Source organism: Cynoglossus semilaevis, chromosome 20 (assembly GCF_000523025.1).
Source record: "Cynoglossus semilaevis isolate Cse_v1.0 chromosome 20, Cse_v1.0, whole genome shotgun sequence".
NCBI classification, from domain to species: Eukaryota; Metazoa; Chordata; class Actinopteri; order Pleuronectiformes; family Cynoglossidae; genus Cynoglossus; species Cynoglossus semilaevis.
The window spans coordinates 7,574,192-7,602,171 of NC_024326.1; the positions used below are offsets into that span (position 1 = coordinate 7,574,192).

The following is a 27,980-nucleotide window of genomic DNA, read 5'->3' on the forward strand; positions in this document are numbered from 1 at the left end:
TGTGTTTTTTTTTCAGTAATTCTTTTAGTCAATTCAAAGATCACTGCTGCTGAGTTTTCATGCTGACAGAAATGTCTTGGCTTTGTTTGTTTTGTTTTGTTTTTTTGTTTTTTTTGGTATATTAGTATTGCAGTGTCACAGTATTTTGCTTCACTGCATAGCTTAATCTGCCTGCTGGTAAATGTATTGGCAGGTACATGTTTTATGTTCTCGATTTTGCTGCAAAAGAGCCTGTTTTTAAACAGCTGAGTTTTTTTTTTTTACCGCTGAAAACTTGTGTTGTTAAACTTGGTTATTGAATGTAACAATGTTGTGTTCATTTTTCTAGTTGTGACTCAGCTCACCACTGGACAGTCTCCGACACAGCAGCTCCTCCAACAGGGGTTTCAGAGAGAGTCACTGTCAGTTGAAGGTAGAGTGACAGAGTGGCAGGCTTTCGTGCTTAAAACCCAACCTTGGTGGGGGTTAATTCAGGGAGGGTGTCTAGGAAAAAAAAAAACATTTCCAATTGACTTTTTGGGCTTATTCTTTGGCGACATGTGGGGGTAGTCAATGCTTTTCTGAATTATATTATTTCCTCATAAGCTTAATAGTACATTATACATTGATATATATATATATATATATATATATATATATATATATATTGATAATGTAGTTAGTTTTTTGTGGTATTTCTATTTTTGAATTGTAGAACTGTGTGAGGTGATACATTAAGTTATGTCGGCCGTTGCGGTAAAGTTCTGATGATTTTCAACTTCCAACTTCTTTTTTAGCTGCAAAAGTGGAATCTAAAATTCAGGAGTCAAAGGAGACAGTGGAAGGTACGATGGAAGAGTTATTTCACGGTGCTGTGGCTCTATTGGCTTTAAGTGTTTCGTTTGTGCAGCTCTCATTTATTTGTCATATGACATTTGATTGTTGTTGTGTATAACCCTGTGTTTGTGGCCGGCCTCGGCATCATGAAATATTTCTCATATCTGTTGAGCAAACTGACAGAAGAAGATGCTTCTAGGAGGAGGTTGAAATTGTGTTTGGCTTTTTGGCCCTGTGTCTGTCATTATTTAGTGTGAGAAGATTGAATTTTTTTTTTTTTTTTGCTTGTGTCCAATTACTTATTTCATGTAAAATACCTATGATTCTTCAATTTTATAATATGCTGAAAAAAAAACCTGCAATATTTCTATGACCTTGTCGGACATTCCGTGTCTTGTGAAGCTTCATTCACACTTGATAGTTTTTGCTCTTTTTTTAGTTTTGCAGTTATAATTTATTTGTGCTACGCTTTGCACTAATGTTAGCACTGTTGTGTTAGAACAGCGATCATCAACCGGCGGCTACTGTGCTGTTGTCTTGTCAGTTGTTTTGAGATTAACTATCTGTAGTTGTAAACCTGGATTATTACACATACAATTTTGTGTCCAATTCCCCAGTGACTCAGCTTTCTCCCGGACTGTCTCTCGCACAGCAGCTCCAAAGAGATTATTTGGAGCAAATAATGGGCGTTGATGGTAAAAGGCGTGATTGCATGGCTTTTAATGGACACATTTCATATGCCATGCCTGGATTTGCAATCATACCTATTTAGCTTGCTTTAAGGCAAAGAGACATTTTTTCCTATCAAGACAAGCTTATTGTTCTGGTACATTCTGACTAGGTCTAATGAAGGTTGACTCTGGCTCTGTCAGTGTAGTCATTAGAGCTGGTTCTGGATGTAAACGTCCTTCTTCTTAATTACTGATCTGTTTCCTCCCAGCTGCTACACTGGATTCAAAGAGTCAAGAAATGAAGGAAACAGCAGGAGGTATGAAAGCAGGATGGCAGTGTTGTAGTGTGAAGTATGGCTTCATGTCATGAATTGACATCTTGATCAGTAAAAAATGATTAAATTAGGATTATAGTCAAGGTTTCGTGTGACCTACTACTACATGATGGTTGTGTCCTCTATAACATGGTCTGTGTTACAGTTTTTTTACTGTGTTTCGTGGGCTCGACCGTTGCTTCTGTCTGTTGATAAGACTGGCAGCATGATTGTTTATGGAGATGAAAGAGAATCCTTACATTTGTCTGTTGCATTTGTAGCGCTTGGCTTTAAAATGTTGTTGACACTTTTTCTTGAGTTCAAAAGTGTTTTATAGTGAGATTTAAAGTTACTTTGTTTGTGGAAAATGTTCTGCCTTTGCTCATTTATTTCTAACGGTCAGCTGGTACAAACAGGAGATTAAAAAAATATTTTACGTACTTTTTATAGTCATAATTGTATAGATATGCTGTCATCTTTTTCTCCTCTTTTTTTTTTGCAAAGAAAGATATTTTAGTAATGTTATATGTGTGATGTGTTCAATTCCCCCTGGCAGTGACTCAGCTAACTACTGGGCAGACTCATACACACCACCTCTCAGAACAGGAGGTTCAGAGAGATACACAGCAGCTGACATTTGGAGCTGGAGGTACCAGAAACGTCTGCATGTTTTATTGGTGGACTCTTGGTTTTTGCAAGTGCTGGAACTGTTGTTGTTGTTTTTGTTTTTTTATAAAAGCAAGCAAAAGCAGAAAAAATGTAAAATACATGGGCAGTAGGCAGTTTGTTTTTTTAAATGCAGCTATGCAGCGTTTAACACATATCTTATGTTTGTCATTTGTTGCTTTTTCTGGCAATATATAAATAGTTGGCTGTGGAAGAAACTGTAGGAAATAAGAATAGATTTTTTTTATTATTTTATTTTTATTTTTTGCAGTTTTTAAGGTTTGGCGTTAAGGCTTCTTGTTTGAGTCTTGTTTATGCATTTGTGTTTTATCTTTATGTGAAATTATTATTTTTGACAAAGAAAGTAGTTTTTGCTGCTACAGTATTTAAATGGAACTGTGTGATTTTTTTGACACAGCTTTTCCTGTGTGATTTTGTGGATTATTTTATATGTTGTATTTTTTTAAATACACAGGATAAAAACTGTTTTGCATGTCTCTGAAAAACTATAATTTCAGCAGAGAAGTCAGCTTCAACAGTATCTTCCAGAGCTGAACTTGAGAAGCTGGAATCTGTAAAGCGAGTTGAAGGTATGTGGAAGATCAGAGACAAGGATAAATTCTGGGCTTTTACCAGCTCACAGCTGACATGATGTGATGATGGTGTGAAGACCATTTTGATGGTTTCTTGTCATTGGTCCATGTGGTCATGTGCAGTTGACCACATGACAGTTGATGTGTGTACAGGTTTTAATACTACAATCCCTGAGTCTGTGGTACTCTGACTGTTAGTCATTGGAAGTATTTATTTAGGTATTATGTTTGGGATAAATACAATCCAAACTAATGAATTTGATGTGCCGTAGTTGACATAGAAGGCACAAGTGACTGTAGTGCATATTTATGTCTGGCTTGTTGCTTGTCTCAGTGTCTTATGGTGATAAATGGTTGTTGTTGGAGCTCCATCTTACCGTACAGTACAGTATGTACAGTATGTGTGTGTGTGTGCTGAACACTGGAACCAAAGTTTTGACCTATGCATCAGTATGTACAGTATGTGTGTGTGTGTGTGTGTGTTCTCAGCTGACTCTGAGTGTGTAGATACACCCTGAATTAGCAACAGTTTTATGTTTTCACCAGAAAAAAATATAATAATACTTTGAATGGATTGTAATACTGGTTAAAGCAGGGACACATTGGTTTCAACTGATAGGTAAAGCTGCTTCTTCTTCTTCAATTCAACCTCCAGCCCTTCCAGTCAAAGTCATTGAACATTTAGAGAGCCTGGAGGCTGAAGAGGAAAGTAGTGTCACTCTGCACTGTCAGCTTTCCAAACCTGGACTCACTGTTGAGTGGAGGAAAGGAAGTCAAAGCCTTAGTCATGGAGAAAAATACCAAATGAGTCAAACAGGTTTCAGTTATGAGCTACAGATCCATGACTTGACACCAGGAGACACGGGAACCTACGCCTGCTGCTTTGAAGACGCAGCAAGTGCCGCCTCTCTGGCAGTAATTGGTAGGATGGATACGTGTCATCATCTCATACTATCATCTTGTCTTGAGCTTCTACATCTTCACCTCACACTGTTGATAAAAATGCAGTTGTTCCTTTTCACCTCTCAGCTGCGCCTGTCATTTTCACCAAAAAGCTGGAAAACCTTGATGCTAACGAGGGCGACAGTGTGACCCTCAGCTGTGAGCTTTCTAAACCTGGTGTTTCTTTGGAGTGGCGGAAAGGAGAACTCGGTCTTTGCCCTTGTGCCAAGTATGGCATTAGTCAGAGGGGACACCTGGCCACACTGGTAATCCATGACATCGACCCAGAAGATGCTGGGAGTTACATATGTGATGCTGGTGACCAACAGAGCACTGCGAAACTGTGTGTGAATGGTACGCCTCATAAACACCTTTGGAGATGATTGATTTGATCATAGAAATGACTCTGACCTTGTACTGGACCATTTCTGGAGACCCTTTCTTAAAAGAGGCTTTTTTGAGGAAACAAATCCAGTTTTCTATTGCCCTAGAAATGTGTTAGAAAACACAAGAGTTCCAAGTAAACATGGCCCAGATTTTTTTGTCTGTTATTTTCTCAAAATCAAACTATAGTCTCTGTCCTCCACTTAAATCTCTGTTGTATGTACGTAGCTCTGGCTGTGTCTTTGTTATGTTATATTTTATGATTTCATGAATTTTGTCTCCTACAGCCAAACCAGTACTGTTTAAAAATTCACTTCAGAACGTTGAAAGGGAGGCAGGGGATATAGCTATTCTGCGCTGTGAGACAACAAAACCAGGAGCCAGTGTGGTCTGGAGACACGGTGACACTGTGCTGGAGTCCAGCAGCAAGTATCAGCTGAAACAGGAAGGCACTTCAGTCCAGCTTATTATCTATAAACTACAGGGAGCCGATTCAGGAGAGTACTCCTGTGACACAGGCAGCCAGAGGACATCAGCTGTCCTCTCCGTGCAGGGTAGGCTCCTTTTTCTGGTTCTTTCTCTGGAGTCCTGTCACTCTGTGTGTCCTTCATCACTTCATCTTGGTGATTGTCTTTTCACAAAGAAACCCTTGAGTTTGATGTGCATCAGCTTTTTATCTGGAGATCCTGTTTGGGATCTTCCTCACTTTCACATTTCCACTAAAATATTTATCCCATGAGTGCTCCTGTTCCTGTACACATTTAAAAAACATGTCACTTTTGTGTTTAGTGTTACCACCGTCTCATCGTGTGCACCTGTCTTTGTTTACACTTACAAAACCACTAAAATCTGCACCTGAGTCAGAGTCCCTTCACTTGATACAACTCCAGTCCTGATAACTCACGTTCTGCACAACTTCCTCCCTCTCTTTGTCAAGCACTTGTCACAAATATGAACCGTTCTGCTGAATTGTATTCGCTTCACAGAGGTTGAGATTAGCATTGTGAAATACTTGGAGAGCTGTGTTGTCTACGAGGGAGAAGACGTTCACTTCCAGTGTCTGATTTCTCACGAGGACGCTCCTCTGGCCCAGTGGAAACTGGAGGGCGTCCCACTACAGAATAACGAAATGAACTTGATCAAGACAAACGGTCGATCACACAGCCTCACACTCAGAAGTGTCACAGCAGCCGACTCGGGGACAGTGACTTTTTCTGTGGGAAACCACACGTCTACAGCTTCTCTGACAGTCAAAGGTAAGGTGGACATTTAACTGCAGGGAAATGGGGACATGTTTCTGATACAATCACACCTGGATTCTTCTTCTTCATCCTTGTTATCCCTCTACTGAAACTTCTTTCTCTTGCCTTCTCTAAAGGTTTTCTATTAAGTATTTCAGAGCGCATACACTTTGCCTTTGCGAATAAACCAAATGTCTTCCTTTTCCAGTATAATAAACCTTTTCATTAGACTTTTTATAATTGTTTACATTACACACTATATGCCTTTACATCACACTATTTATGTGTACATTGTGTGCTCCGTTGGTCTATGTTTAAATAATGTGTTAATGACAGATTGTTTGCATCAGTTGTCATATTCAACAGTGTAGACTCAAATGGCTTGACCTGCAGTGACTGTGTTCTGTCTTTATCCTGTAGTTTGAATTTCACACTACAGCAAATATAGGTGTATAGTGCTTATGTTGTAGCGGCACCCTCTTGTGGTCAATGCGGTGATCAGACCACTGGCGATCAGTGGTTTCATTAGTGTCTTTTGGAATTGAACATAAATAATATAATATTATATTGTGAAGAGTGTGTTTGTTGCTGGAGGTGTTTGCCACAGAGGTAAATATCACATATTTTATCCTAATTCTAATTTTTTTTTATTTTTCTATCAGCTGCTCCTGTGATATTCAAGAAAGAGTTAGAAAATCAAGAGGCCACTGAAAAAGGCAAAGCCATCTTTTCCTGTGAGACCTCCAGTGCTGATTGTAAGGTAACCTGGCGGAAGGGCTCCTCTGTGCTAACCAATGGGGAGAAGTACACGATTGAGCAGAACGCTACCACTCACACCCTGGTTATACACAACCTGAGCCTGAAGGACAGCGGAGAATATAGCTGTGACACAGGAGACAGAAAAACAACTGCTGCTCTGACTGTGAAAGGTAAAAGCACAACATTGAATTATTCATCCAGTCATTGGCCAAATGTTGGGGGTTTATGGGCCAGGAGTTTCAGGGTTTCCTAACTGAAAAATTATTTTCATGTTTTACAGAATTAGCTTTGAAAAACATAAATATTTTTAACTCCCAAAGTAGCACAATTCTGGTGCATTATTTATTCCTTTATTGGCTTGTTAGCTAGTGTTTGACTCTTTCAGAGAGTGATTTATTCACTATGTTTAAGAGATTAAATTTAGCCGATTTTGATGATTTCTTATCTCTGACCATAATTCCAGAGTGCATTCGCATTGTCCGAGAACTCTGCGATACTACTGTTATCACCGGACAGGACGCTGTCTTTGAGGTCGAGCTGTCACACTCAGGCGTAACAGACGGACAATGGTGGCTCGAGGATAACCTCCTTCAAAACAATGATCTGAATCAGATGAGCAGCCACAGCCGAGTGCACCGTTTGGTGTTGAAGATGGTGACCACAGACGAGACGGGCGATGTTGCCTTTGTACTTGGAGAAGAAAAAAGTGTGGCCTCCCTGCTGGTGGAGGAGAAACCTAAAGGTAAACAAAAGACAACAATATTGCTTTTAACCTACTGCAAGCATTTTATGTATCTGGAGTTTTATCCATTAATGTCAGGTTAATAAAATAAAATACCAAACAGAGAAGCTCCTGTTGATAAAACCGGTTTTCCATAATTGCAGTGGTAATAATAGAGAAGCCACAGAACACTTTTGCAGTGGAGGACGAAACCGTCACTTTGGTCTGCACTATCTCGGACCCCAAAGCCAATGTCACCTGGACAAGGAATAACAAGACCATTCAATCAGGTCTCAAGTACGACCTGAAGAAAATTGGAGCGATCCATAAACTTCTGATCTATGACGTGGTACCTGCAGATTCGGGAATATACACATGTGACACCGGAGATGCACAGTGTGAAGTCACGCTCACTGTGAAAAGTAAAGAATGAAGTCAACTCTTTTAAGAGCCTTTTCTTATTCCATTTCAAGCCCATGGAGCATGATGTCATTGAAATAAATCGCTAAATTACTATAAAATATAATACTTCATTTTATTCACTTCTCCCCAGGTACCCCAGTGTTCTTCAGGAAGGAGCTAAAGAACCAGGATGCTATTGAGGGGGATGACATTGTCCTGAGCTGTGAGCTTTCTAAGTCAAGTGTTAGTGTTGAGTGGAGAAAAGGGGGCATGGTCCTCCAGCCCAATGAAAAGTTTGTGATGAGGAAGGAAGGGTGTGTTCAGGAGCTGAGTATAAATAACCTGGAGCCTGAAGACAGTGGCTACTACACATGTGACGCAGGGGACCAACTGACTACAGCGTCTTTGGCTGTACAAGGTAAATTGTGTTTGTCATGAAAGATACAGGTTTTTCCTTTTGTCTTATGGCTCAATTTGATGTTGTTCTCAACCTGCTGAATGCCAATCCAGAACAAGACTTAGATTCAGTCAATCCAAATGTGTATTTTTGACTTTACAGTGAAAGAAATCTTCATTGTTTTGGGTCTTAAGACCATCGACGTCTTTGTTGGGGAGTCAGCCACATTCTCCTGCCAGCTGTCTGGTAGGGCACCTGGAAAGGTGCAGTGGTGGCTGGATGGCACTTTGCTGAAAAACAGCCCTTTAAGTGAGATAGGGCTGAGCCAGGGACACATCTACACACTCACCCTAAAGAATCTTGCCCCAGATGACTCTGGCACGGTCATGTTCAAATCTGGCAATTTATCTTCAACTGCCAAGCTCTTAGTAAAAGGTACCATGTTTTGGAAAATAACTACTAAAAAAAAAATCAAAATAAGCAGCATCTGGGTGTGTTTAAAACCCTGCAACATTTCAACTTTTACACTGAGAAAATTAATAGCTTTACATTACAAGCTTAATTTCAATTTATGCAAAAGAGACATTTAATGTTTAACAAGAGGAAATTCACAAAGCCCTATTTCCAGAATCATTGGGAAACATCTTAAAAAAAGAAACACCAGTCTATTGTAGTAACGGTCAAAGAGATTGAAGAATTCACTGAGACTTTTTTGTACAAGCTAAATATGAACTATAACAATTAATGCCTATAGCCGACTGATTTGTCTGTTCTTGACTGTCCTGTCTGCAGTCCAGTATATATAGACCTATACATATATTTTAGGTGACTATTTTGAGTGTTTATTGCGCTATATGTAAGAGAGCAACCTTATCTGGAAATGGGGTTTTTAATTTATCTTACAAAGAAGTTGATGTAACATTAACTACGGCCGTTTTTGCAGAGTTAAATCCAAAGTCGAGGTTAAACTGCTTCATACCTGACGTTAGAGGTTTCCCTCTTCCCGCATGAGAGTTCTTTTTTTCTTTTTCTAATTGCAATAATCACTTTGATAACAATCTTAGGGAAATTTATACAGTTGGATTTGACTCAACAAGACATTGAACTGGGTGGTGCACCACAGCTTTGTAACCATAAGGTCAAATATTGAATTCAATTTTTCTGAATTTCATTTGAACATTTTTTGAAATTATTTTTAATCAGAATTTTTTTTTTAAGTTGGGCTTCAAGAAATTATTATTTCAATTATGTTTTTCACTTTTTGCATTATGGGTATTGTTAGTGTTATTTAACTTCATTTACTCTCCCACTTCAACACCTTTATCAGTGATTTTATCAAAAGCAGGGGTTTATTCATGAAGATCTGACCTTAAAGAATATAAAAAACAAACAATGGCCAAAAAAGGAAAATATAGTAAAGCTAATTCTTACACATTTGGTTTCATTGTTGAATTTAACATACAGTACTATATGATTGTGTGTCTGGTCATAGTGATATTTTATTACTGCTCCCCTTCGAACTTGGTTGGATAACATGGTCTGAGTTGCTTTTCCAATAGAAAAAAAGAGGAGTTGTGATTGTGGTGACTTTATTTCAGTGTCAGTTCTCAATGGAAATACATATTTGATGGCTCTAAAGTCTTGTTGCTGATTTTTCTGCTATGTCAATGTTTAATGACATTGGCTTCATCAAAAAGAAAGTGCTAGAACACAGGATCCAGTTAGAGAGGGTTGTTTAAAGAAAAATCTTTCATTTAAGATTTCTAATCATGTGATGTTAATTGAAGTAAACTTAAATGGTCAAAAGTGAAAAACATAATCGGAATATTAATTGTGCTTCCCTAAGCCTTGATATTTTGGATTTTTTAGAAACAAAAACATCCTTACTTATGCTGGACTACGTTACAGAGACACAGACGTATGACCTTAGTTTTATCCTACAGAAAGAAAGACATGACGATGATGCAAATTAGTGTTTGTAAAGTGCTGCTCCACCCGTCCATTCCAAACAGGTTGCTGTGGTGTTTCACCTGCACTGTTTTATCCCACCGAGCCCTGTCGCTAACCTTTAAACACTTACTGTAATCCTCTAACTCGACAGCTAATTAATGAGTGTGGCATTGTTGACACTCATCAGCAAATCTTGGGCATGGACCATCACCCCAGAACTTGGCAGATGGGCTTTTTAACCCCCATGTGCTCACAAAGGACATTTATGAGGAGACATATAGTTTGTTTTGGACACAATTTAAAAATAAACAACGATGACCCCTTAAATATGAACCTTTTATTTACACACCCCTGGGGTTTATAAAGTCCATATGTCATTTGGCATGACCTTCATGGTGTACGGTTATATTTCATGGCCACAGCCTGACCCTGTGACACCTGACCCCAATCTCAGATCCCATAGTTGAAGTGGTGAGCCAGATGGAGGATCGTTTGGTGCTCGAAAACCAACCGACTGAGTTCATCTGCCAGTATTCAAGGCCAGTCAAGGCTCAGTGGAAGAAAGACGGGCAGCCATTGCAGCCTGATGGTCGAAGGGTGGTAGTGGAGCAGGACTGGAATGTGGCTCGATTGTACATTAGCTGTGTGTCTGCTGCGGACAGGGGCACATACACCTGTGAGGCAGAGGGGACCAGTGTGGTGGCGTCACTTCATGTGGAAGGTGAGCCTCCCTCCACATGGAAAGACCACCAATCTCCTCTGCTCACCAAAACCCCACAGTTGTCCGACCCAATTCAATTATTATCATGATGTTTGTGACAGTTTTTGACTGAATCCCATTAATTGTAAACAGTCGTTGACTCAGCTGCAGTTGTTTTAATATCTTTTTGAGTGTGCTCTCTTTCTCTCCCTCTCTCCTCTCCTCTGCAGGTAAGCCCATCAACATTGTTCAGGGACTGGAGAATGCTGAGACCTTTGTCGGAGGTGAAGCTCTGTTTGAGTGCGCCCTGTCCCGTCCTGAGAACAAAGACTTCCGCTGGTTTGTTGACGGCAAACCCATCAAGGAATCTCCCAATTTTGAGATTGTGACATTCGAGAATGGCCGTCGTCACCTGTTGCTGCTGAAAGACTTAGGTCTTCAAGACAGTTGCACAGTGACATTTAAAGCTGGAACGGCCACTTCATCTGCCCAACTGTCTGTCAAAGGTGAGTTTATTAATATTCTGGATGCTGCCCTTCTATCATTTATGTTATGTACATTTTTTTTAAATCATATTGTTGTAAAACTCAACTCATCTTTAGGACATTTTTTAGTTAATGACACCAATTATTACTAACGAAAGTCTTATTGGGGGGGGGGGCATTTTAGTGCCAGCAGAATTTTTCCACTGTAGACAATTGCATTGTCAATATTGCCCTCTGATTTAAGTTTTTACATGTTTTCATATGAATGTTTCTGTAAAGGATGGCAGCTGGATGTGGTCAAGGGCCTGGAAGACAAAGTAGCTTCAGTGGGTGAAAAGGTGGAGTTTTCTGTTGAGTTGACTGAGCCCATACCTATGGCAGAAGTGGCCTGGTATGCAAACGGAGTGGAGCTCAAGCCCAGTGATCTGTGGGCCATGAGGGCTGATGGCTGTTGCTACCACCTCATCCTGAAACGGGCTCCACGTTTGCCCCAGCAGGAAATTACATTTGCTGCTCGAGATGCTCTCTCCTTGGCCAAGCTCACTATCATCAGTAAGTTAAGGCTTTGAACAATACCTTATTAATACAGTTTCCCATCCTTTGGGGAACTGTCTAAAATACCTTGGATACTTCATATGATTCTAAATACCATCACAGCAATTTTAAGATAATTTACAAACAGACATGTTGCAAATTAAGGTGTCTCTCTTGTTTTGCATTCATAAATTTATCATAATTAATTCAATAAAGGCACATATTAAAAAATAAATTGATAATAAGTGTCATTTTCTCAGCATAGTGTATGATATCTGCTCCTCCAACAGCTGTACCTGATCCACCAGAGGACCCAGAGGTCCTCAGTAAAACTATAAACTCCATCACCCTCTCTTGGTTTACTCCACTACACGATGGAGGCAGTCCCATCCTTGGTTACAAAGTGGAGATGCGACTGCTAGACAGCGCCCTCTGGCTTCCGTGCCACTCAGAAACCGTGTGTAACACGGAGTTTGTCGTTCAAAATCTCACACCGGGATGTAGCTACAGGTTTAGAGTAGCAGGCATCAACAGAGCTGGGAGTGGAGAGCCAGTGGAGCTGCCTCAGACTGTGCAGCTTGGTAAGAGAACGTTGTTTGTTCACATCAACATATTCAACATATGTGGGGGGAATTTAGGGTTTTATTCCTATGGAGGTGATACTTAAATTTTCATTAATTCATGTTTTAAGGCATTCTAAAAGACAATAACTAGAATGTCTGTATAGTCAAACACACATGTGTTTTAAACTACTATGTGTTTGTTGTCTCTTCATTATTCAGAGGACCTTACTCAGCCACCATTCCGTCCAGGTAAGAAATTAAGATTCTTTTATGTCCTTCAATATTGCTTAACTTCAAAGCATTTACACACTTGTCTCATTCATTTCAAAATCTGCAGCCAACATTTTCTTTCATGCTGGGATAGCTGGGATAAGCAGAATTTAAATTCCTTAGGTATATAGACACCGGCTGTTTTAAAATATCTATCATCATTAGTATGAAAACTGCATTTTGGTTATAGGTACAGAGGCTTTACAGTTAGAGAAAGAGGCGCTGGGTCAGCCCAGTTTGCCTCCAGAAGCTGTTGAAGAAGGTGACGTCCATGATCTGTGGGAGGCTTCAGCTAAAAAACGTCCAATGAGTCGGGAGCCCACTTTGGACTCCATCACGGAACAACCCGAGGACGATGGTAAAGGTGGTCAGAAAAAAGCACAGCAGAAGGAGACGATGTCTACAGAAAAAGCTGAAGTTAAATCGGGGGAGAAGGAGCAGGTTGTCATGAAGCAGACTGAGAGCAAACAGGTCACCAGCTCCGAGGATGAATCTGGCTCTGGAGGCTCATCTTTTCTGTCATATCTTAAAACCAGTAGCCAGGCCACTGTCTCAGCAACCAGTGAAGCAGAAACGATGACCGCCGAGAGGTTCTTTGCACATTTCCAGATGGCAGAGCAGAGAACAGTGACGTCTACCACCGAAGTCCAAACAACCACGATTCAGCAGACAGATGTGAAACAGGTGTCTGTGGAGGATGCAGACAAAGTGGACACAAGTAAAGAAGACGAGCCTGAACTCACTGAAGCGGTTATCAAAATTCAAGCGGCTTTTAAAGGCTACAAAGCTCGTAAGGACATGCGTCCTGTGTTCAAAGACACTTTCAAAGACCAGACCAAAGAACCCAGTGGCACCATACATCTGGAGTGTGTGGTAGAAGGTAAACCTGACAAGGTGCGTTGGCTCAAAGATGGAGAGCCGCTGACTGACGGGAAGCACTATCATATAGATATCTACAACGATGGCACATGTTCACTGGTCATCACTGCCATCACCACAAAGGATACTGGAGTTTACACTTGTGAAGTGACCAACAAGTTTGGAGTGACTTCTCACAGTGGTAAGGTGACAGTGGGAACAGTGAGAGAGTCGTCTGAGCGACGGCCGCTGACCGTGGGCTACAGTGCGGACAGTGAGCCAGAGAGCTCCTCTGGTAGTGAGATGGATGAATCACTTAGGCAGGCAAGCAAACGTTTGAGGCGCCTGTTACGTACACGTCTCCCACCAGATGTCGAGGAAGAGCCGTTTATCAGTGCAGATGAAGGCGACCTGCGGCCAGATCCTCACTCTTACCGCGAAGATGACAATTACATCTACATTCGCTTTGACTCACGTGGGGATGCTGAAGTCGCCTCCAAAAGGTTCCAAGAGATGTTTACAATCCATGGGGTTCCAGTAGAGACAACTATCCTTGAGGCGGGGTCTTTTAAGGTGGAACTACGAATCAAAAAAATGGGCTACATACAAGATGGCACACAGACCCCGACACAAGACAGACAGCCTCCTGCATTCATGGCTGGACCCCAGGGTAAAGCACTTCAACTGAAGATACAAAAATAAAAAAAAAAGTATTCTTCAAAACTGGTTTCCACATTTTTAATATATTGTTTCTCTTTTTTGGTTATCCAGCTGCTCCAGTCTTCTTGACTGAGCTCCAAAGCCAAGATGTTCCAGATGGTTATCCAGTCAGTTTTGACTGCGTTGTGATCGGCAAGCCTCCGCCCACTGTCCGCTGGTATAAGGATGGCAAATTGCTGGAGGAGAATGACCATTACATGATCAATGAAGACCTGGAGGGCTGCCACCAACTGATCATTACCTCTGTGCTGCCTACTGACATGGGAGTCTATCGCTGCACAGCTGAAAACAGCAGCGGCATCACAGCCACTAAGGCTGAACTCAGGGTTGACAGTAAGAGAGCATTAATTTCTCTATCAGACACGGTGATGTTTAACACACTTCTAAAAAGTTGGTACAGAATAAACTACAGTAAAAGACTACTGCACTAACGTTGCTGAGAATATAGATTATGAATCCTTTCCTTACTGTGTCGATGGCTAATTGGTCAGTTTAATGACTTCTGAGTGAAGCACAATAAGATATATACAAAAGGTCTGCACATCCTGGTCTCCTGCTTTGAGTGATGCCTCAGGTGTGTTTTCAGCCAATAGCTGTTCTCCAGGTCTTTGTCCTTCCCCTCTTTAACTCTTTAACTATCCATGAATCAAGAAACAACCGCGTTGACGTGAGACAAAACCGGATGGATGTGACTAACATCAAGACATAACTAATATTTCTCATCTGGATCACTGGATCAAAATCAAATAGATGTTTGCCCTCATTGTATATTTCTTCAGAGATCTTCCCCCATAGTTGACATTTGTTTTTGAAAATTAAATGTCTGTACTTTTTTGTTTGACATCAACCACAGGAAGTTTGTCTAATGTTGCATCTATGATTTCCATCAGTGTCTTGTAGCTCGGATTATGACACAGCTGCTGATGCTACGGAGACATCGTCTTACGTCAGTGCGAAGGGTTACATGTCCAGGTGAATGAATTAGAGACCTTAAATATAAATATTGATTAATGCATGTTTGGGTGACAAAACCTGAATTCTAAACCCAAACTTTTTTTTTTTTTTTTTTTTTACAGAGAAACTGAGACATTTGAGTCTGTGGCTGAGGATGATCAGCTTCCACAAGTTGTGGAAGATCTTCGTGATGTTCATGTTAGTCCAGGTTCACCTATTGCTAAAATGCAACTCAAAGTCAAAGGTATATTATCTGGGAAATATAATAAAAGATAATAGAAAAAAAAAAAGATATTTTTATGTACTCATTTCTTCTTTTTTGTTTTCCTTTTCAGGCTTCCCCAAACCCAGAATATACTGGTTCAAGGACGGCCAACCTCTGAGACCCTCGAATAGGATCCTGTTGCTGACAGAGAGAGATGTGCACAGTGTGGAGATTCTGGAGGTGAAGAAAGAAGATATGGGAGAGTACTCCGCCTACATCAGCAATGCAGCTGGTTCAGCTTATTCCTCAGCCAGACTGACAGTTCTGAGTATGTATAGGAATTATAAAGACATATTATATCAAGTCAAATGTGTGTAGTTATTCAAGCTTATCGTTGTCATTGTCGTTTTATAACAGGTCCTGGGGAGATCATGCCACAGGTTAAGAAAGGTAATTTAACTACTTTTGTGCTACTAGATAAAGAACTGTTTACCACTGTGACTCATTCTGTTTACTATTTTATTCACACAGACTTTAAGGAACCGCTGGTGCCACCACGCTTCCTGGAACGGTTCCGCAACAGGAAAGTGAAACAAGGAGCGAGTATCACTCTGTCCATCAAAGTAGAAGGTATGTTATGATTTGAATTAGATCTTTATGACAGCCCATCATTCAACATGCTTTAAACATTGAAGTTCGCCCCTGTTGTCCTTCCAGGGTCTCCGACTCCTCAGGTGTCCTGGCTTAAAGAGGAATCAATAGAAGATGTCCTGTGGATCAAGCCTGATACCAAAGGATACAAAATAGCAAGCTCTGGAAACAAGCACAGTCTGATCCTGATGGACGTGGGCACAGAGTACACAGGTGCCTACACCTGTATAGCTACTAATAAAGCAGGACAGTCCATTTGCACTGCCCACCTTGAGGTGGATGACAGTAAGTATCCATGTCTGAAAATTCATTGTTATTGTGTTCACTTCTTATTGCTCTATTTTTTTTTATTTGAGTTTGAATTTGATAGTATCTATGCCTGTGTCACCTTATCTTTAGCACAACAAGTGAAAAAGGAGACTAAAGCCACAGAGTAAGTTTCTTTATTTCATCTATAAAAAATCAAATCATGCATTAATTAATTGTCTCAACACCATGTTTTGTATAATGCAAATATCTGCTGCTCATGTCCCTTCAGTACTCTGGGTATAACAGTGAGTCCTCCAGAAGACGAGGCAAGCACCACAAAAGGTACATTTTCCCCCTTTATTAATATTTAAATGGTGTTAAATGTTGGTTGAATGTTTTTTGTTTTCTTGTTTTTACTAATTCTTACACATTCTCTCTTTAGAGGGTAAAATAACTTACCTGGGTGAAGTAGGTTCAGAGGAGTTCCTCATGAAACTCACCTCCCAGATCACTGAGATGGTGTCAGCCAAGATCACACAGGGTAAGTCCATATTATGGTCACAGTTACTTCTAATCTAAACAATCTAAAACGATAACCTCAAACCACATTTTGAACCTCTCCCTGTGTTTAAACTGTGTTGTGAAAAGCTATTGCAGCTTAGACTGGTGTTTTGATACATATTCTAATTCCCCCTGATGAAAATCTGATAAATATTGGTCACAGATTGTTTCATTCAGTGTAAGTCATTAACGTCCATCGTGTGTGTGCTACAAACATGCAGCATTCAACCTGCAGGATGCTGCGAAAAGCTTTGCTAATGTTTATTGTTGTAGGCAGTTAATGCACTGACTGTATCCTGCAATGCAGTGTGTGCATTATCTGTTATTGCTTTTCTGCATGCCACTTTGGGCTGTATTTGCTGAATTCCTAATTTTCTATTCAAAAATTGTAAATTTTAATTTAATCTTAAATGAGTAAACATTTTGATGCTTTGACACAACCTGTCTGATGCCTAACTTTTGTTTGCTTTTCTCATATGACATGACTTTAAGCCCTCTTCCATTCAGACAGACATGACTTCCCCACCTCCTTGACATCCATCTCTTTGTCAGTCAAACCAATAAAACAATTCTCATCCAATGATTGGTTTGTTATTCAGACAGCTTACAGAATTATGAAGTGCTCCAGTGGATGAAATCTTGGCCCAAATCTACCAGTATGTATCCTAACAGTATGCACTGGCTTAATATAAATGAACATGGCTCGGTGAAATACTTCTATATTCAGGTCACGCCTTGGTCACGAACAATCATTTGCTACAGACGATATATGAATAGAAGTATGTTTAAGTAGCTCAAGTACATTTAAATTGTGTTCCCTACTATAACAATAAATGTTCACAAACACTGTATGTGCAGAGCTAGAATTTTTATTTTGTTACTGTAGTTTATTTTTGCATCTTGTGACAAGAGTGTTTAAAAAGTTTCAATTGATAGTAAACGTCTGTCCAACTATGTTTTTGGGGGAATTTTTTTTTGCAGTGCTTTGCACTTTTTTGTTTGTGTTGCATTGCTGCAGAATTGTTATTTTATATTGGAACAATGACTTGCCTGTTTGGAAAAGGATACAATTTTCTAAATCTCTAAAATGTTGGTTGATTTGTTTTAACAGACACGGTACTACTGATAAATAAACATGACACATTTTTAAGTAGATGTATTAAGTAATATTTTTTTGATAAGTGAAATCAAAGGTAGATAACATAGCACATTGTCTCATTTTATTTACTGACAACTGCACAAGTGACTTTTCCCGTTTCCCTGCGGTTTTCTCGCTGCTTTCTTCCTGCCTCAGCGTCACTGCGTGTACCAGGGGCCGACAGCGATGACGAGACCAAAACTCCATCTCCCTCTCCTCATCACGGTCGTTCCCACGCTCCCTCACTCATTGCTGACTCCTCCTCGGAGTCTGACGAGGGAGATGCCAGAGGAGAGGTGAGATATGAAAACTGTCCTTCATCTGATCATCTAAAAAAACATCTGTGTCCTGGCTGTGGTGAAACCAAAAATATTATGGTTAACTGTGACCCATCATGTGATGTTAATGCCACACTGTGATAACCATTATGTCTTCTTACTTCCACAGATGTTTGACATCTATGTAGCTACAGCTGACTACAACCCCACCACACCAAACAAAGAGTCCATCTCCCTGAAGGAGGGACAGTATGTAGAGGTTTTGGACTCAGCCCATCCACTGAAATGGCTGGTCCGGACCAAACCCACCAAAACCACGCCATCCCGCCAAGGATGGGTCTCACCTGCCTACCTAGACAAGAAGCTCAAAGTATATCTCAGCACTGCAGCTATTGAATGATAAGCAAACATTAGCAACAGTGTTGTATTCACTGTTGTCTGGTCTTTAAACATTATAATGGTAACAATTAGTTATTTCAGCTTTCAGCAGATGCAGGTGATCTTCCAGAGACGAGCGCTGAGGAGGTTTCTGAGGGCGAATATAAGAGGAAACTATTGTAAGTTAAAAACAAAAAATAGTTGTCAGTAACAACAACATAAATCCATGGCAGTTTTCAGTTTGTACAGTGGTTGTTTTGGTTTCCCTGGTGTAGAGGTCTGTTGCTTTTGTTGTTTTTGCCAGTTACTGCTTTGGATAAGACGACCTGGATGATTGAGAATTTACACAGGCAACAATTTGAAGCCACTTGTACGACAGATACATTACAATATTGACTTTTGTTCTCTAGCCAACTGATTCAGGAACTGATCAATGGAGAATCAGATTTCGTCAAGGAGATGAACTTTTTCATCTCTCATCACATGAAGCAAGCAGAGAGCCCTGACGCACCGTCTGATGTCAGCAGCCAGAAAGAAACCATCTTCAGGAACATTGATGACATCAAGAGCTTCCACAGCAGGTGAACTCAGCTTCTACCAGCGGTCACTTTAGTCAGCACCAAGCAGCAACTCAAAAACCGATTTCCCTGTTCTGTTTCTAGGACGTTCCTGTCTAGGTTAAACGACTGTGACACTGACGACGATGTAGCCATGTGTTTCCTGAAAAACAGGGAGGGCTTTGAGAAGTACCTCCAGTATCTGGTCGGTCAGAGTCAGGCACAATCTACTGTTGGTGACAAAACCATTCATCACTTCTTCAAGGTAAAGTAGCTTTTCGTCTGGTATGTCGCAGCTAGTGTTACACCATGTTTTATTATCCTCACTTTGGATTAAATACAAGCAGACGCATTATTTATTCTCCTAACTTACAAGAGTATGCTGGGATTGTTCTGCACATAAGTATTGTGTTCTGTAAGGAGTACACTGAGAAGGAACAGGCTGCTGCAGACCCGACAGAACCTCCTGTACGTAGCATCGAGACCCACCTTCAACAACCACTGGAGAGGATTCAGAAATACAAAGCTTTACTTAAGGTGATGACATCCACATTCTCTTCAGCTGTTTATTTTTTTTTTTTAATTATTTTTTATATATTTATTATTTATTATTTATTTATTTTATTTTTTAAAAAAATTATAATTATTATTTTATTTTAATTTTTTTTTGTTCAGAGCTTTGTTTATCATTTTTAATACTTTAGTACTTTTTCCTAAAACTCTGCCCCAGGCTTTGACCAAACATTTAATTGTACATTATTGTTAGATCTCAGATATTTCAATATTTCATTAATTCTACAATAACTTTGATTTGGAAACACATAAACTCATAAAAATTCAAAAGAAAAAAAAAGAGATCTGTGGACAAAAATAATTCTCCATAATTGTCTGCATGATTTTCTGGCTGTGAAATAAGACCCTGTTGGCTCAGCTGATGATTTTTTTCTCTGTTCAGGAGCTCATTCGAAACAAGGCAAGAAACGGTCAGAACTGTTGCCTCCTGGAAGAAGCCTATGCTATGGTGTCTGCACTTCCTCAGCGATCTGAAAATACTCACCACGTATCCATGATCGAGAACTATCCTGCCACACTCGAAGTACTAGGAGAACCGATTAGACAAGTAGGATGTTATTAAAACTTTGAACTATTCTGTGAATTAGAGGTACATAGATTAATAGTTTATATCATTAATGCTGTTTTTTCTGTTTTTTTTAACCACCAGGGACCGTTCCAAGTGTGGGAGGGAGCGCCTGGAATCAGGTCGTCCTCTAGGGGTCACCACCGCCACGTTTTCCTCTTCAAAAACTACTGTATAATCTGCAAACCCAAGAGAGACAGCAATACAGATACACAAGCCTATGTCTTTAAGAACATGATGAAAGTAAGAGTTCTCAAATGTAATGAACGTCATCTCTCCTGATTGGCAGCCCTGATCACACCCTCTCTTGCCGTTTCAGCTAAACAACATTGATGTAAACGAGACAGTAGAGGGTGACGACCGTGCCTTTGAAATCTGGCACGAACGTGAAGACTCTGTTAGGAAATACACCTTACAGGCACGAACTGTGACCATCAAAAACTCCTGGCTGAGAGACTTCAGGGAACTGCAACAGAGATACAGCATGCCTGCATGGAGTAAGTAGTACTAAGAGACACACACGCTGGGTTCTGTGTTTTATGAGCACTGCAACTAATATCAGCACTTGATACTTTAGAAATAATTTTCTGAAAAGGTCTCAAAATATAAACATTTCCCTTAAAATGAATACAATTACACTCATTGGCTTCCAAATATGTAGCATATTTATGAATAATGTATACACTAATATATTTTATATATATACTAATTTGTCTTAAAATATGTAGCTACCCTCTTTTTATTTTTAAAACTCAGAAAAATTAAAAATGTATGATACATCAAGTGGCGCTTTGGCCCAGAGGCAATGTCTCTGGCATTGGTGTGGAACCCCAAGGTTCACCTCCTGGGCAAGATCAAATCCCAGGGATTTGATCCACATGCAAGAAGGTTCAAGGGGGTTGGTACGGTGCAGTGTGATGTGGGTAGCAACTGCTGCCTCCGCAACCCAGCAACGGATAAGCGGATGAAAATGGATGGATGGATGGATGATACATCAACTATTGAGCAAAAGCAACATACTACCCTTTTTCATTCCAACTATCTCAACATTTCTGCAAAAAAAATCCTGAAAAAGAAAAATTTCCTAAAAATGAATATAAATGCACTCATTTGTATGAAATAAAAATCACACAAGTGAAGTCACACTCTTTTTATGTCATTTTTAATCATTGGTTTCAGGTCCTCCTGACTTTGATGAAATCCTGGCGAACTGCACTGCAGATTTGGGACAAACTGTAAAACTGGCCTGCAAAGTTACTGGAGTGCCCAAACCTATGGTCACATGGTACAAAGGTAAGGTGTTTTCGTCACCGTGGTGCAGAATTTGAGGAGGTCGGTCCAGTGTCTACAATACTCTTGTTGTACATGTTGATGCAGATGGACGTCCAGTGGAGGCAGATCCTCACCACATCATCATCGAGGACCCCGATGGTTCCTGCACCTTGATCCTAGACAACATGACGGCAGATGATTCTGGACAGTACATGTGCTTTGCCACAAGCTCAGCTGGAAATGCCAGCACTCTGGGAAAGATCACAGTCCAGGGCAAGTGATGTGAAAACAAAATGCCTTTAAAGTGTCTTTTAAGTCTGTTATATTTCACACCTAAATTACATGTTTTTAAATAAAAAGCTAACATTTCTTTTTCTTCTCAACACGTTACTCTTTTTCTGCAGTTCCTCCTCGTTTTGTAAATAAAATAAGAAGTGCCGTCTTCATTGCTGGTGAAGATGCACAGTTTACCTGTGTCATACAAAGTGCCCCAAGCCCCAAGATCAGGTGTGGATAGGATCAGGTATTCAGATTGGACCAGATGGTGGGAATTACTGTTTATAACTCTCTGTGATGTTTTTTGTTTAGATGGTTCAAAGAAGGCAGACTGCTGACTGACCAGGAAAAGTATCAGACCTACAGTGAGCTCCGGAGTGGGGTTCTGGTCTTGGTGATAAAAAACCTGACTGAGAGAGATTTGGGACACTATGAGTGTGAGGTCGGTGAGGTTTTATTTTAGGATATTCTTTAGAGTTCTTATTATTTTTGGAATTTTGTCATACAATCATGGTATTCTATGTTATTTCTTCATTAATTATTGCTTTTTTTAAATACATTTGTTAAGCCAGTTATTCACATGAGTACATTTTATGGTACAATTTTGTATTTTAAGTTTTTCTTTGTGTTTTTAGAGATTTTTTTTTTTTTTTTTTTTTAAAGTTTTAACAATTTTAACAATTCCTTATTAATAATTCCATCAGTGTAATGTACCTTTTTATCTGGAATGGTCACAAGTCCCCTCCTGTTCCTTTCAGCTGTCCAACCGTCTGGGCAGTGCCAAATGTGCTGCCGACTTAGTCCCGCCCTCAGCTGTGGCTCGAATGGGAGAACAGGCCGTCACTATTGAAGGTCTGTAATACACATACAGCACAGGATACAAGCTTTTTTTAACTAAAGACATTTAATTTAACTTCTGACAGCTGATCATCATGCTGTGCGTTTCATACCTCTGTCCTTTTCTATCCATAGTTACTGAGCAGGAGACAAAAATACCAAGGAAAACCATCATCATGTGAGTAAAACTTTGAGCGACCTTTATGCCTGCTGCATCAGGATTTGAGAAATTACTCTGATTTAAGAACTGTGCTTTTAGATTTGGTTTTCATTTACATACCAGAGACGATCAGAGAAAAAAGTTTCAGCCCTGCTGCACTAGATGTCTGCTCCCTCCACAGGCCTCACATATGCATTACTATGTAGTATTTACAGTCAGAGTGCAAAGCCTTCTGACAGGGAGATGGTAAAAGAATGGCTGAGCTACAGCAGGGTGTTATCTCTTTTAAGGAGCAAATTTATTATGGAAGTTTCTAATGTAGCTATTAGGTCATATTTCTCCATATGCAGAAGTGCAGTCTTGGTCTGTCCCAGGTTTCCTGGGAATACTGTCCCAGAATCTGTCCCACTGTAGGAAATACCTGACCTGCCATTGTTAGATATGTCCTCAACAACATCAATATTGGGGTCAGTTAAACAAAGAAAATGTAGTGTAACGAATTTAAGTACACTACAGATATATAAATGTACCTAATAACAATTAGGAAAGTGGTTCTTAGATATAAAAATTTTACTTGACATAAAACTCACTATTCTGCATTTCTGAAGTTAGGGGGTTAAAGACAAGTTGCATAATTCTTTACTTCATCAACTGTTTGGGTTCAACAGCATGCAGCATGTACAGTTTGTTTTTCTTACTGGACATCATCATCAGTACCATTGCTTATTACTGTTCTTTTCAATCCAGCGAGGAGACAATTACCACTGTGGTGAAGAACCCTCGTATGAGGAGACACAGATCTCCAGGCTTGACTCTGGTTGGAGCCCATCGTTCTGAAACATCCACCCCAGAGACACCAACAGCCAGGGTGAGGAGGGTTCCTACTCCCAGGAAGACCACCATCCCTACCCTCTACGTCACACAGGCTGAAGGCGCTGAGGCCCGAATCATAGAGACCAAGCCAAGGTGGGTGGAGGTAGAGGAGGTCATTGAGTACAAGGTAAATAAATCTCCCAGGCTGCCCAGGAGGAGAGGCATTTCACCTGCAGGCTCTGACCGTGTTGCCACTCCCTCCAGACCTAAAAGGTCTCCACCTGAAAACCCAAATGCTAACAATTCTAACAACAAGCTGGTGGAGAAGGTGGCTCAGGCTGAGCTGCAGGGTGATGTCAGCAGTCAACCCCTCTCCTGGGAGGAGGTTGCTGGTAGTGCTTCCTTTGTTCCTGCAACCTCAGCACCAAGTGAGCTGTCAACTGTCCTCACTCCAGCTGGAGGGAACGATGACGAACTGGACGACCAACAAACTGTCGTCGTTGAACCTGATGATGATGGCGATGATTTCCAGATGTTCACAAAGCAGGAACCAAAGCTTGTGAAGCAAGGAGGTCATGCTCTGACCCTTGAGGACTTGGAGGATTATGTTCCAGAAGAGGGAGAAGCCTACGGCTCCTCCAGCATCCCTGTAGAAAAGCCATGTGAGGTTTCCGTGCTGCAGAGGGAGATTGGTGGATCCACTGTTGGTCAGCCGGTTCTCCTAAACTTTGGACGGCCTGTTGTCGTGCCAAGGCACAGGGGTGGCTTCTTCAGCCGCTTCAAAGATCATCTCTCCACTAGTCCTTTCACCGCTGCTGTTCCACAGGCAAGCAGGAGAACCAGGGTGGAGAGGAGCGTCCCCATCCAAGTCAGCAACACCAAGCTGAAAGTGAAGCCGTCATACTGCTCTGAGGTGCAGAGGGTTGAGTGTGGGCAGCAGAGCTTTAAAACCAAGGTGTCAACCCAGACCTACGGTTACACCTCAGTTGGAAAACCAGTCACTCTTCAGATTCAAGATCACCACTCTCAGAAGAAGTAAAAGCTAAGATTTTAAATTGAGTTCAACGATCTGTCTCAGTCTTAAACATTTCTACCTACGTGAGAGAAAAAAAAGTAGAGTGAACAGCAGTGTGCTAACTACCCTTGACACACCATTCCACTTTAAAGCTTCCCATATAAAAAGGCTCACCCTTTGAGTGAAAATGTCTGAAAGTATGGTCTGGTCCTGTCTGTTGGTCACATCTGCTATATACCATCTCTGCTTTAGATGTCCAGCAGTGGGCGTGGTTGCCAAAGGCTGAAAAAAAAGTTTAAATCTAAATTAAGTTTGTCTGCATCTTCCTGAGGTTGATTACAGTTTGATTTACAACAGCCTCCTATTTATAAACTATTAGCATAGAGTCTTGTTCTTTGGTTTATTTTGTACTTGTGTGAAATGTTGGCCGTGGCACTCTCAGTGCTCTGGTTACAAATGTGATGTGGACCTGTTTCTACTGCATTATAATTGTGTGTTATTTTAAATACACTGACACTATAGCAGCTGACTTTGCAGTAAGTGGGCTGTTGTTTGTCAGACTGATTTCCACAAAGTCTGGTCAAATAAGACAAATAATGATAAAATAAGTGAGTTATGCCAATTACAAATATATTTATGACATATGTAGAAACATTGTTGTTTGTATTGAAACATCACTATTTTGAACTATTGACACCCACAAATACAGGGCAGCGACCTGAATATGGATATTTAATAGATATTTAGTGGAGTGAATGCATGTATTGGCTTATCCAGATCAGTTGGCTTAATCTGAAGTAACCTGTTACGTTACACTTGATTGCGAGTTTGAGCAAAGTACAAATTTCTGTAATCCATGTGTGCTGTTGTTTATTGGTGTTTTAGCGCCAAAGGTTAAGGTTTATATTGAAGGTGATCGTCGCTTGTACTGTACATGTGTAGTTTTTAAAATCAAGAGAATCTAAACGGAATAAATATCCTAAAAAACACATACTGTATTTCAAGTTTTTGTTGAAATATCACAGGTAGTTATTGCAATATTTTAGTAAAACAAAGCTATTCTGTTTGATTTTTGAGTCAAAGAACACTGCAAAAAAGTACAATGTGTGTGTGTGTATATATAAACATATATATATATATATACATATATATATATATATACATATATATACAGTAAGTTGCCTTTTTTAATTTTAATTTTCAGTATTTTTTATTGAATTTTCCACCATTTTGGATGTCCTGGTCGATTTCAGTCAAGAGTGACTACCTGGATTGCAGCTACATCAATCAACATGGATGTCCACAACTCTGAAAGTCATGGAAATTGTCATGAGTTTGTCAATGTATATTGATGTGATCACTGTCTGTGCTGTTGGTTTTTCTCTCTTGTCATTTTGAAGATGTTGACTGGGCCTCATCAAGCACATTGTGTGTACAAGACATCTAATGTGAACAGCAGAAGCAGACTCCCTATGAAGAGCACCATCAACTAGATAAGTTTGTCCTTTTCTGCTATATTTATGTTAATGAGTCAATACGAACACAGAAGAGTTCTTCACACCGCAGTCTCTGCTGAGAGACTGAAGGTGACATCATTATGTTATGACTGACTTCCTGAACATAGACTATTTATTAATTATTAATTTAATATACAGTACTATTAGCCAATATAAATATTGTATGAGACTATGAAAAGAACAAATCATACTAATGGTATTCATGAGAAGTGAGTTTCTTTTGTTCTGTTTTTTGTTCTCTTTAAGTAAGCGTTTAAGAGAGTCATTATAGTTATAGTTATGTAAAAATGTCAGTAAAAAATTCAGTGTTGCACTCTCCACACAAACAGATTTAAGTCGTGGCTTCTTCAGTGCTAATGCTAACGCCACAGTGGAATAAAGAACATCTACATTTTGTTCAGATGAAGACAACAGTCACTGGCCTCCTAATTCAACCACACAATAATACTCGGGAAACACCACTTTAACTCATCTGGCCTCCTGCCATAACCACCTGCAACACACACACAAATCCAAGGTTCCAGGTCACTGTTGACCTACAAGGATACACATTGCACAGCGACAAGTTCATCTTACGTGATCCATGATCAGAGGCATGGCACTGAGTCATTTCAGCAACATCATCAGTCCACGTCTTGGATTCCAAAACACATAATTTCAGTTTTGTTGTACCCCCGTGTTACAGTGACAATAAAGACTATTCTATTCTATCTGGGCGGCTGACGTAGAGCCTTAAACAGCCTCACACAGTCAGCTTTGAACTAAGCAAACTGCGCTCATCTCTCTTCAAGGCCTTAAAGTCACAGACAGTCAAGTCACTTAGCTTTATTGGACTGCAATCTGTCAACATTCAAAAGTAACACAAAACCATCACAGACAGTTGGTTTCAAGCTGTACCACTCATTTCTCCTAAGATGTACTTCAAATATTCTTAAGTCTATTTCCGTATAAGTACAAAAGTCAGTGGACTCACATTACAAGGTCTGTAGTGTGGACAGACTGACCAACACGCCTTGACTGAAGGAAAATGTCTCTGTAAATAAATGAACAAGTGGACACACTCAAAGTAACCACAGCTACTACTGTGTGGTTTTTGGTATATCTTCTTATAACCACCAGCAAATAGTCAATGTTTACTCCAGTTTACACATCCTTGTATTACAAACTATCAATAAATATCTTCAAATATATTTCTGTTGTTCTACTTTGGTCTCAATCACAAATGACTGAAGGATCACCTCACAATTCCATACATATATAAACAATAACTTTTTGTTGTTGTTGTTGACTTCCTTTAGGCAACTGGACATGACATTTGCATTCAACAGAAGAGGTGGGCTAAGACACAACCTATCACCCACACACTGAAACCATTCTGATGAGGATTACAACGACCCATCAGACTCCTAATGACTGTTAACACTTGCCCAGATGACCCTGACGGCCCACCCGACAGGAGGGACCTGAAATCATCATTCTGATGACTTATAACTTTTCTCAACAACTGTCATCACATCAATCATTTACAGAAGAGTTCTCACCTTGTTGTCCTTTGAGGCACTGATGAACATGGTGAGGTCCACAGACGTCTGGATGTCGTTGATGTGCCTGCTGTGCTCCTCAGCTTTCTTCAGGACTTCCTGGAATATTGACAAACAGAAATGTTCCTCATTATCACAAGCTCTACAAAGATGCTGTCTCTCTGTGATTATTTCCTTTAGTATTTCATTTCTATAATACTGTGTGCTAACTATTTCTTTAGCAGTAATCAGGATTACATACCGATCTGTGAATCTCTCAGGTCGAACGGGTTCATGAAACACTGACAGCCCATCTGCTTGTCTGTGGGAAACATGATGATGTTGCCGCTGACATCGAACCCACGTGTTCTGACAGGAGACATTAAAAAAGGGACACAGAGCAGAAATTAAACACCAAATACACTTGACAGGAAATTATCACGTCTGCTGGAACTGCCTATATAGCTAACTGTTT

At 40.2% G+C, this 27,980-nt stretch overlaps 1 protein-coding gene across 10 annotated transcripts in view; it reads left to right on the forward strand.

Annotated features, from left to right (window-relative positions):
* Window positions 1-25,511, forward strand: part of obscnb (obscurin, cytoskeletal calmodulin and titin-interacting RhoGEF b) — a 44,834-nt gene extending 19,323 nt beyond the window's left edge. For 2 of the 10 annotated variants that reach the window (XM_025066384.1, XM_025066383.1), the window contains exons 39-86: window positions 329-412; window positions 777-824; window positions 1,434-1,511; window positions 1,757-1,804; window positions 2,358-2,450; window positions 2,986-3,057; window positions 3,716-3,982; window positions 4,090-4,356; window positions 4,674-4,940; window positions 5,373-5,642; window positions 6,290-6,556; window positions 6,850-7,128; window positions 7,272-7,529; window positions 7,661-7,927; window positions 8,069-8,341; window positions 10,311-10,577; window positions 10,787-11,062; window positions 11,321-11,593; window positions 11,866-12,156; window positions 12,358-12,387; window positions 12,599-13,936; window positions 14,038-14,319; window positions 14,877-14,958; window positions 15,063-15,184; window positions 15,276-15,473; window positions 15,563-15,595; window positions 15,677-15,775; window positions 15,863-16,081; window positions 16,196-16,229; window positions 16,335-16,387; window positions 16,488-16,586; window positions 17,206-17,262; window positions 17,901-18,040; window positions 18,192-18,392; window positions 18,503-18,579; window positions 18,811-18,981; window positions 19,063-19,222; window positions 19,378-19,494; window positions 19,913-20,077; window positions 20,180-20,338; window positions 20,415-20,592; window positions 21,275-21,388; window positions 21,473-21,640; window positions 21,772-21,874; window positions 21,956-22,085; window positions 22,402-22,495; window positions 22,616-22,658; window positions 23,388-25,511. In XM_025066384.1, the coding sequence (XP_024922152.1) occupies window positions 329-412; window positions 777-824; window positions 1,434-1,511; window positions 1,757-1,804; window positions 2,358-2,450; window positions 2,986-3,057; window positions 3,716-3,982; window positions 4,090-4,356; window positions 4,674-4,940; window positions 5,373-5,642; window positions 6,290-6,556; window positions 6,850-7,128; window positions 7,272-7,529; window positions 7,661-7,927; window positions 8,069-8,341; window positions 10,311-10,577; window positions 10,787-11,062; window positions 11,321-11,593; window positions 11,866-12,156; window positions 12,358-12,387; window positions 12,599-13,936; window positions 14,038-14,319; window positions 14,877-14,958; window positions 15,063-15,184; window positions 15,276-15,473; window positions 15,563-15,595; window positions 15,677-15,775; window positions 15,863-16,081; window positions 16,196-16,229; window positions 16,335-16,387; window positions 16,488-16,586; window positions 17,206-17,262; window positions 17,901-18,040; window positions 18,192-18,392; window positions 18,503-18,579; window positions 18,811-18,981; window positions 19,063-19,222; window positions 19,378-19,494; window positions 19,913-20,077; window positions 20,180-20,338; window positions 20,415-20,592; window positions 21,275-21,388; window positions 21,473-21,640; window positions 21,772-21,874; window positions 21,956-22,085; window positions 22,402-22,495; window positions 22,616-22,658; window positions 23,388-24,492 (9,716 nt within the window). In that variant the 3' untranslated portion in view covers window positions 24,493-25,511. The remainder of the gene's footprint in view (window positions 1-328; window positions 413-776; window positions 825-1,433; window positions 1,512-1,756; window positions 1,805-2,357; window positions 2,451-2,985; window positions 3,058-3,715; window positions 3,983-4,089; window positions 4,357-4,673; window positions 4,941-5,372; window positions 5,643-6,289; window positions 6,557-6,849; window positions 7,129-7,271; window positions 7,530-7,660; window positions 7,928-8,068; window positions 8,342-10,310; window positions 10,578-10,786; window positions 11,063-11,320; window positions 11,594-11,865; window positions 12,157-12,357; window positions 12,388-12,598; window positions 13,937-14,037; window positions 14,320-14,876; window positions 14,959-15,062; window positions 15,185-15,275; window positions 15,474-15,562; window positions 15,596-15,676; window positions 15,776-15,862; window positions 16,082-16,195; window positions 16,230-16,334; window positions 16,388-16,487; window positions 16,587-17,205; window positions 17,263-17,900; window positions 18,041-18,191; window positions 18,393-18,502; window positions 18,580-18,810; window positions 18,982-19,062; window positions 19,223-19,377; window positions 19,495-19,912; window positions 20,078-20,179; window positions 20,339-20,414; window positions 20,593-21,274; window positions 21,389-21,472; window positions 21,641-21,771; window positions 21,875-21,955; window positions 22,086-22,401; window positions 22,496-22,615; window positions 22,659-23,387) is intronic. The other 8 variants (XM_025066385.1, XM_025066386.1, XM_025066387.1 and 5 more) reach the window with 8 other exon arrangements.
* The last annotated feature ends 2,469 nt before the right edge of the window (window positions 25,512-27,980 follow it).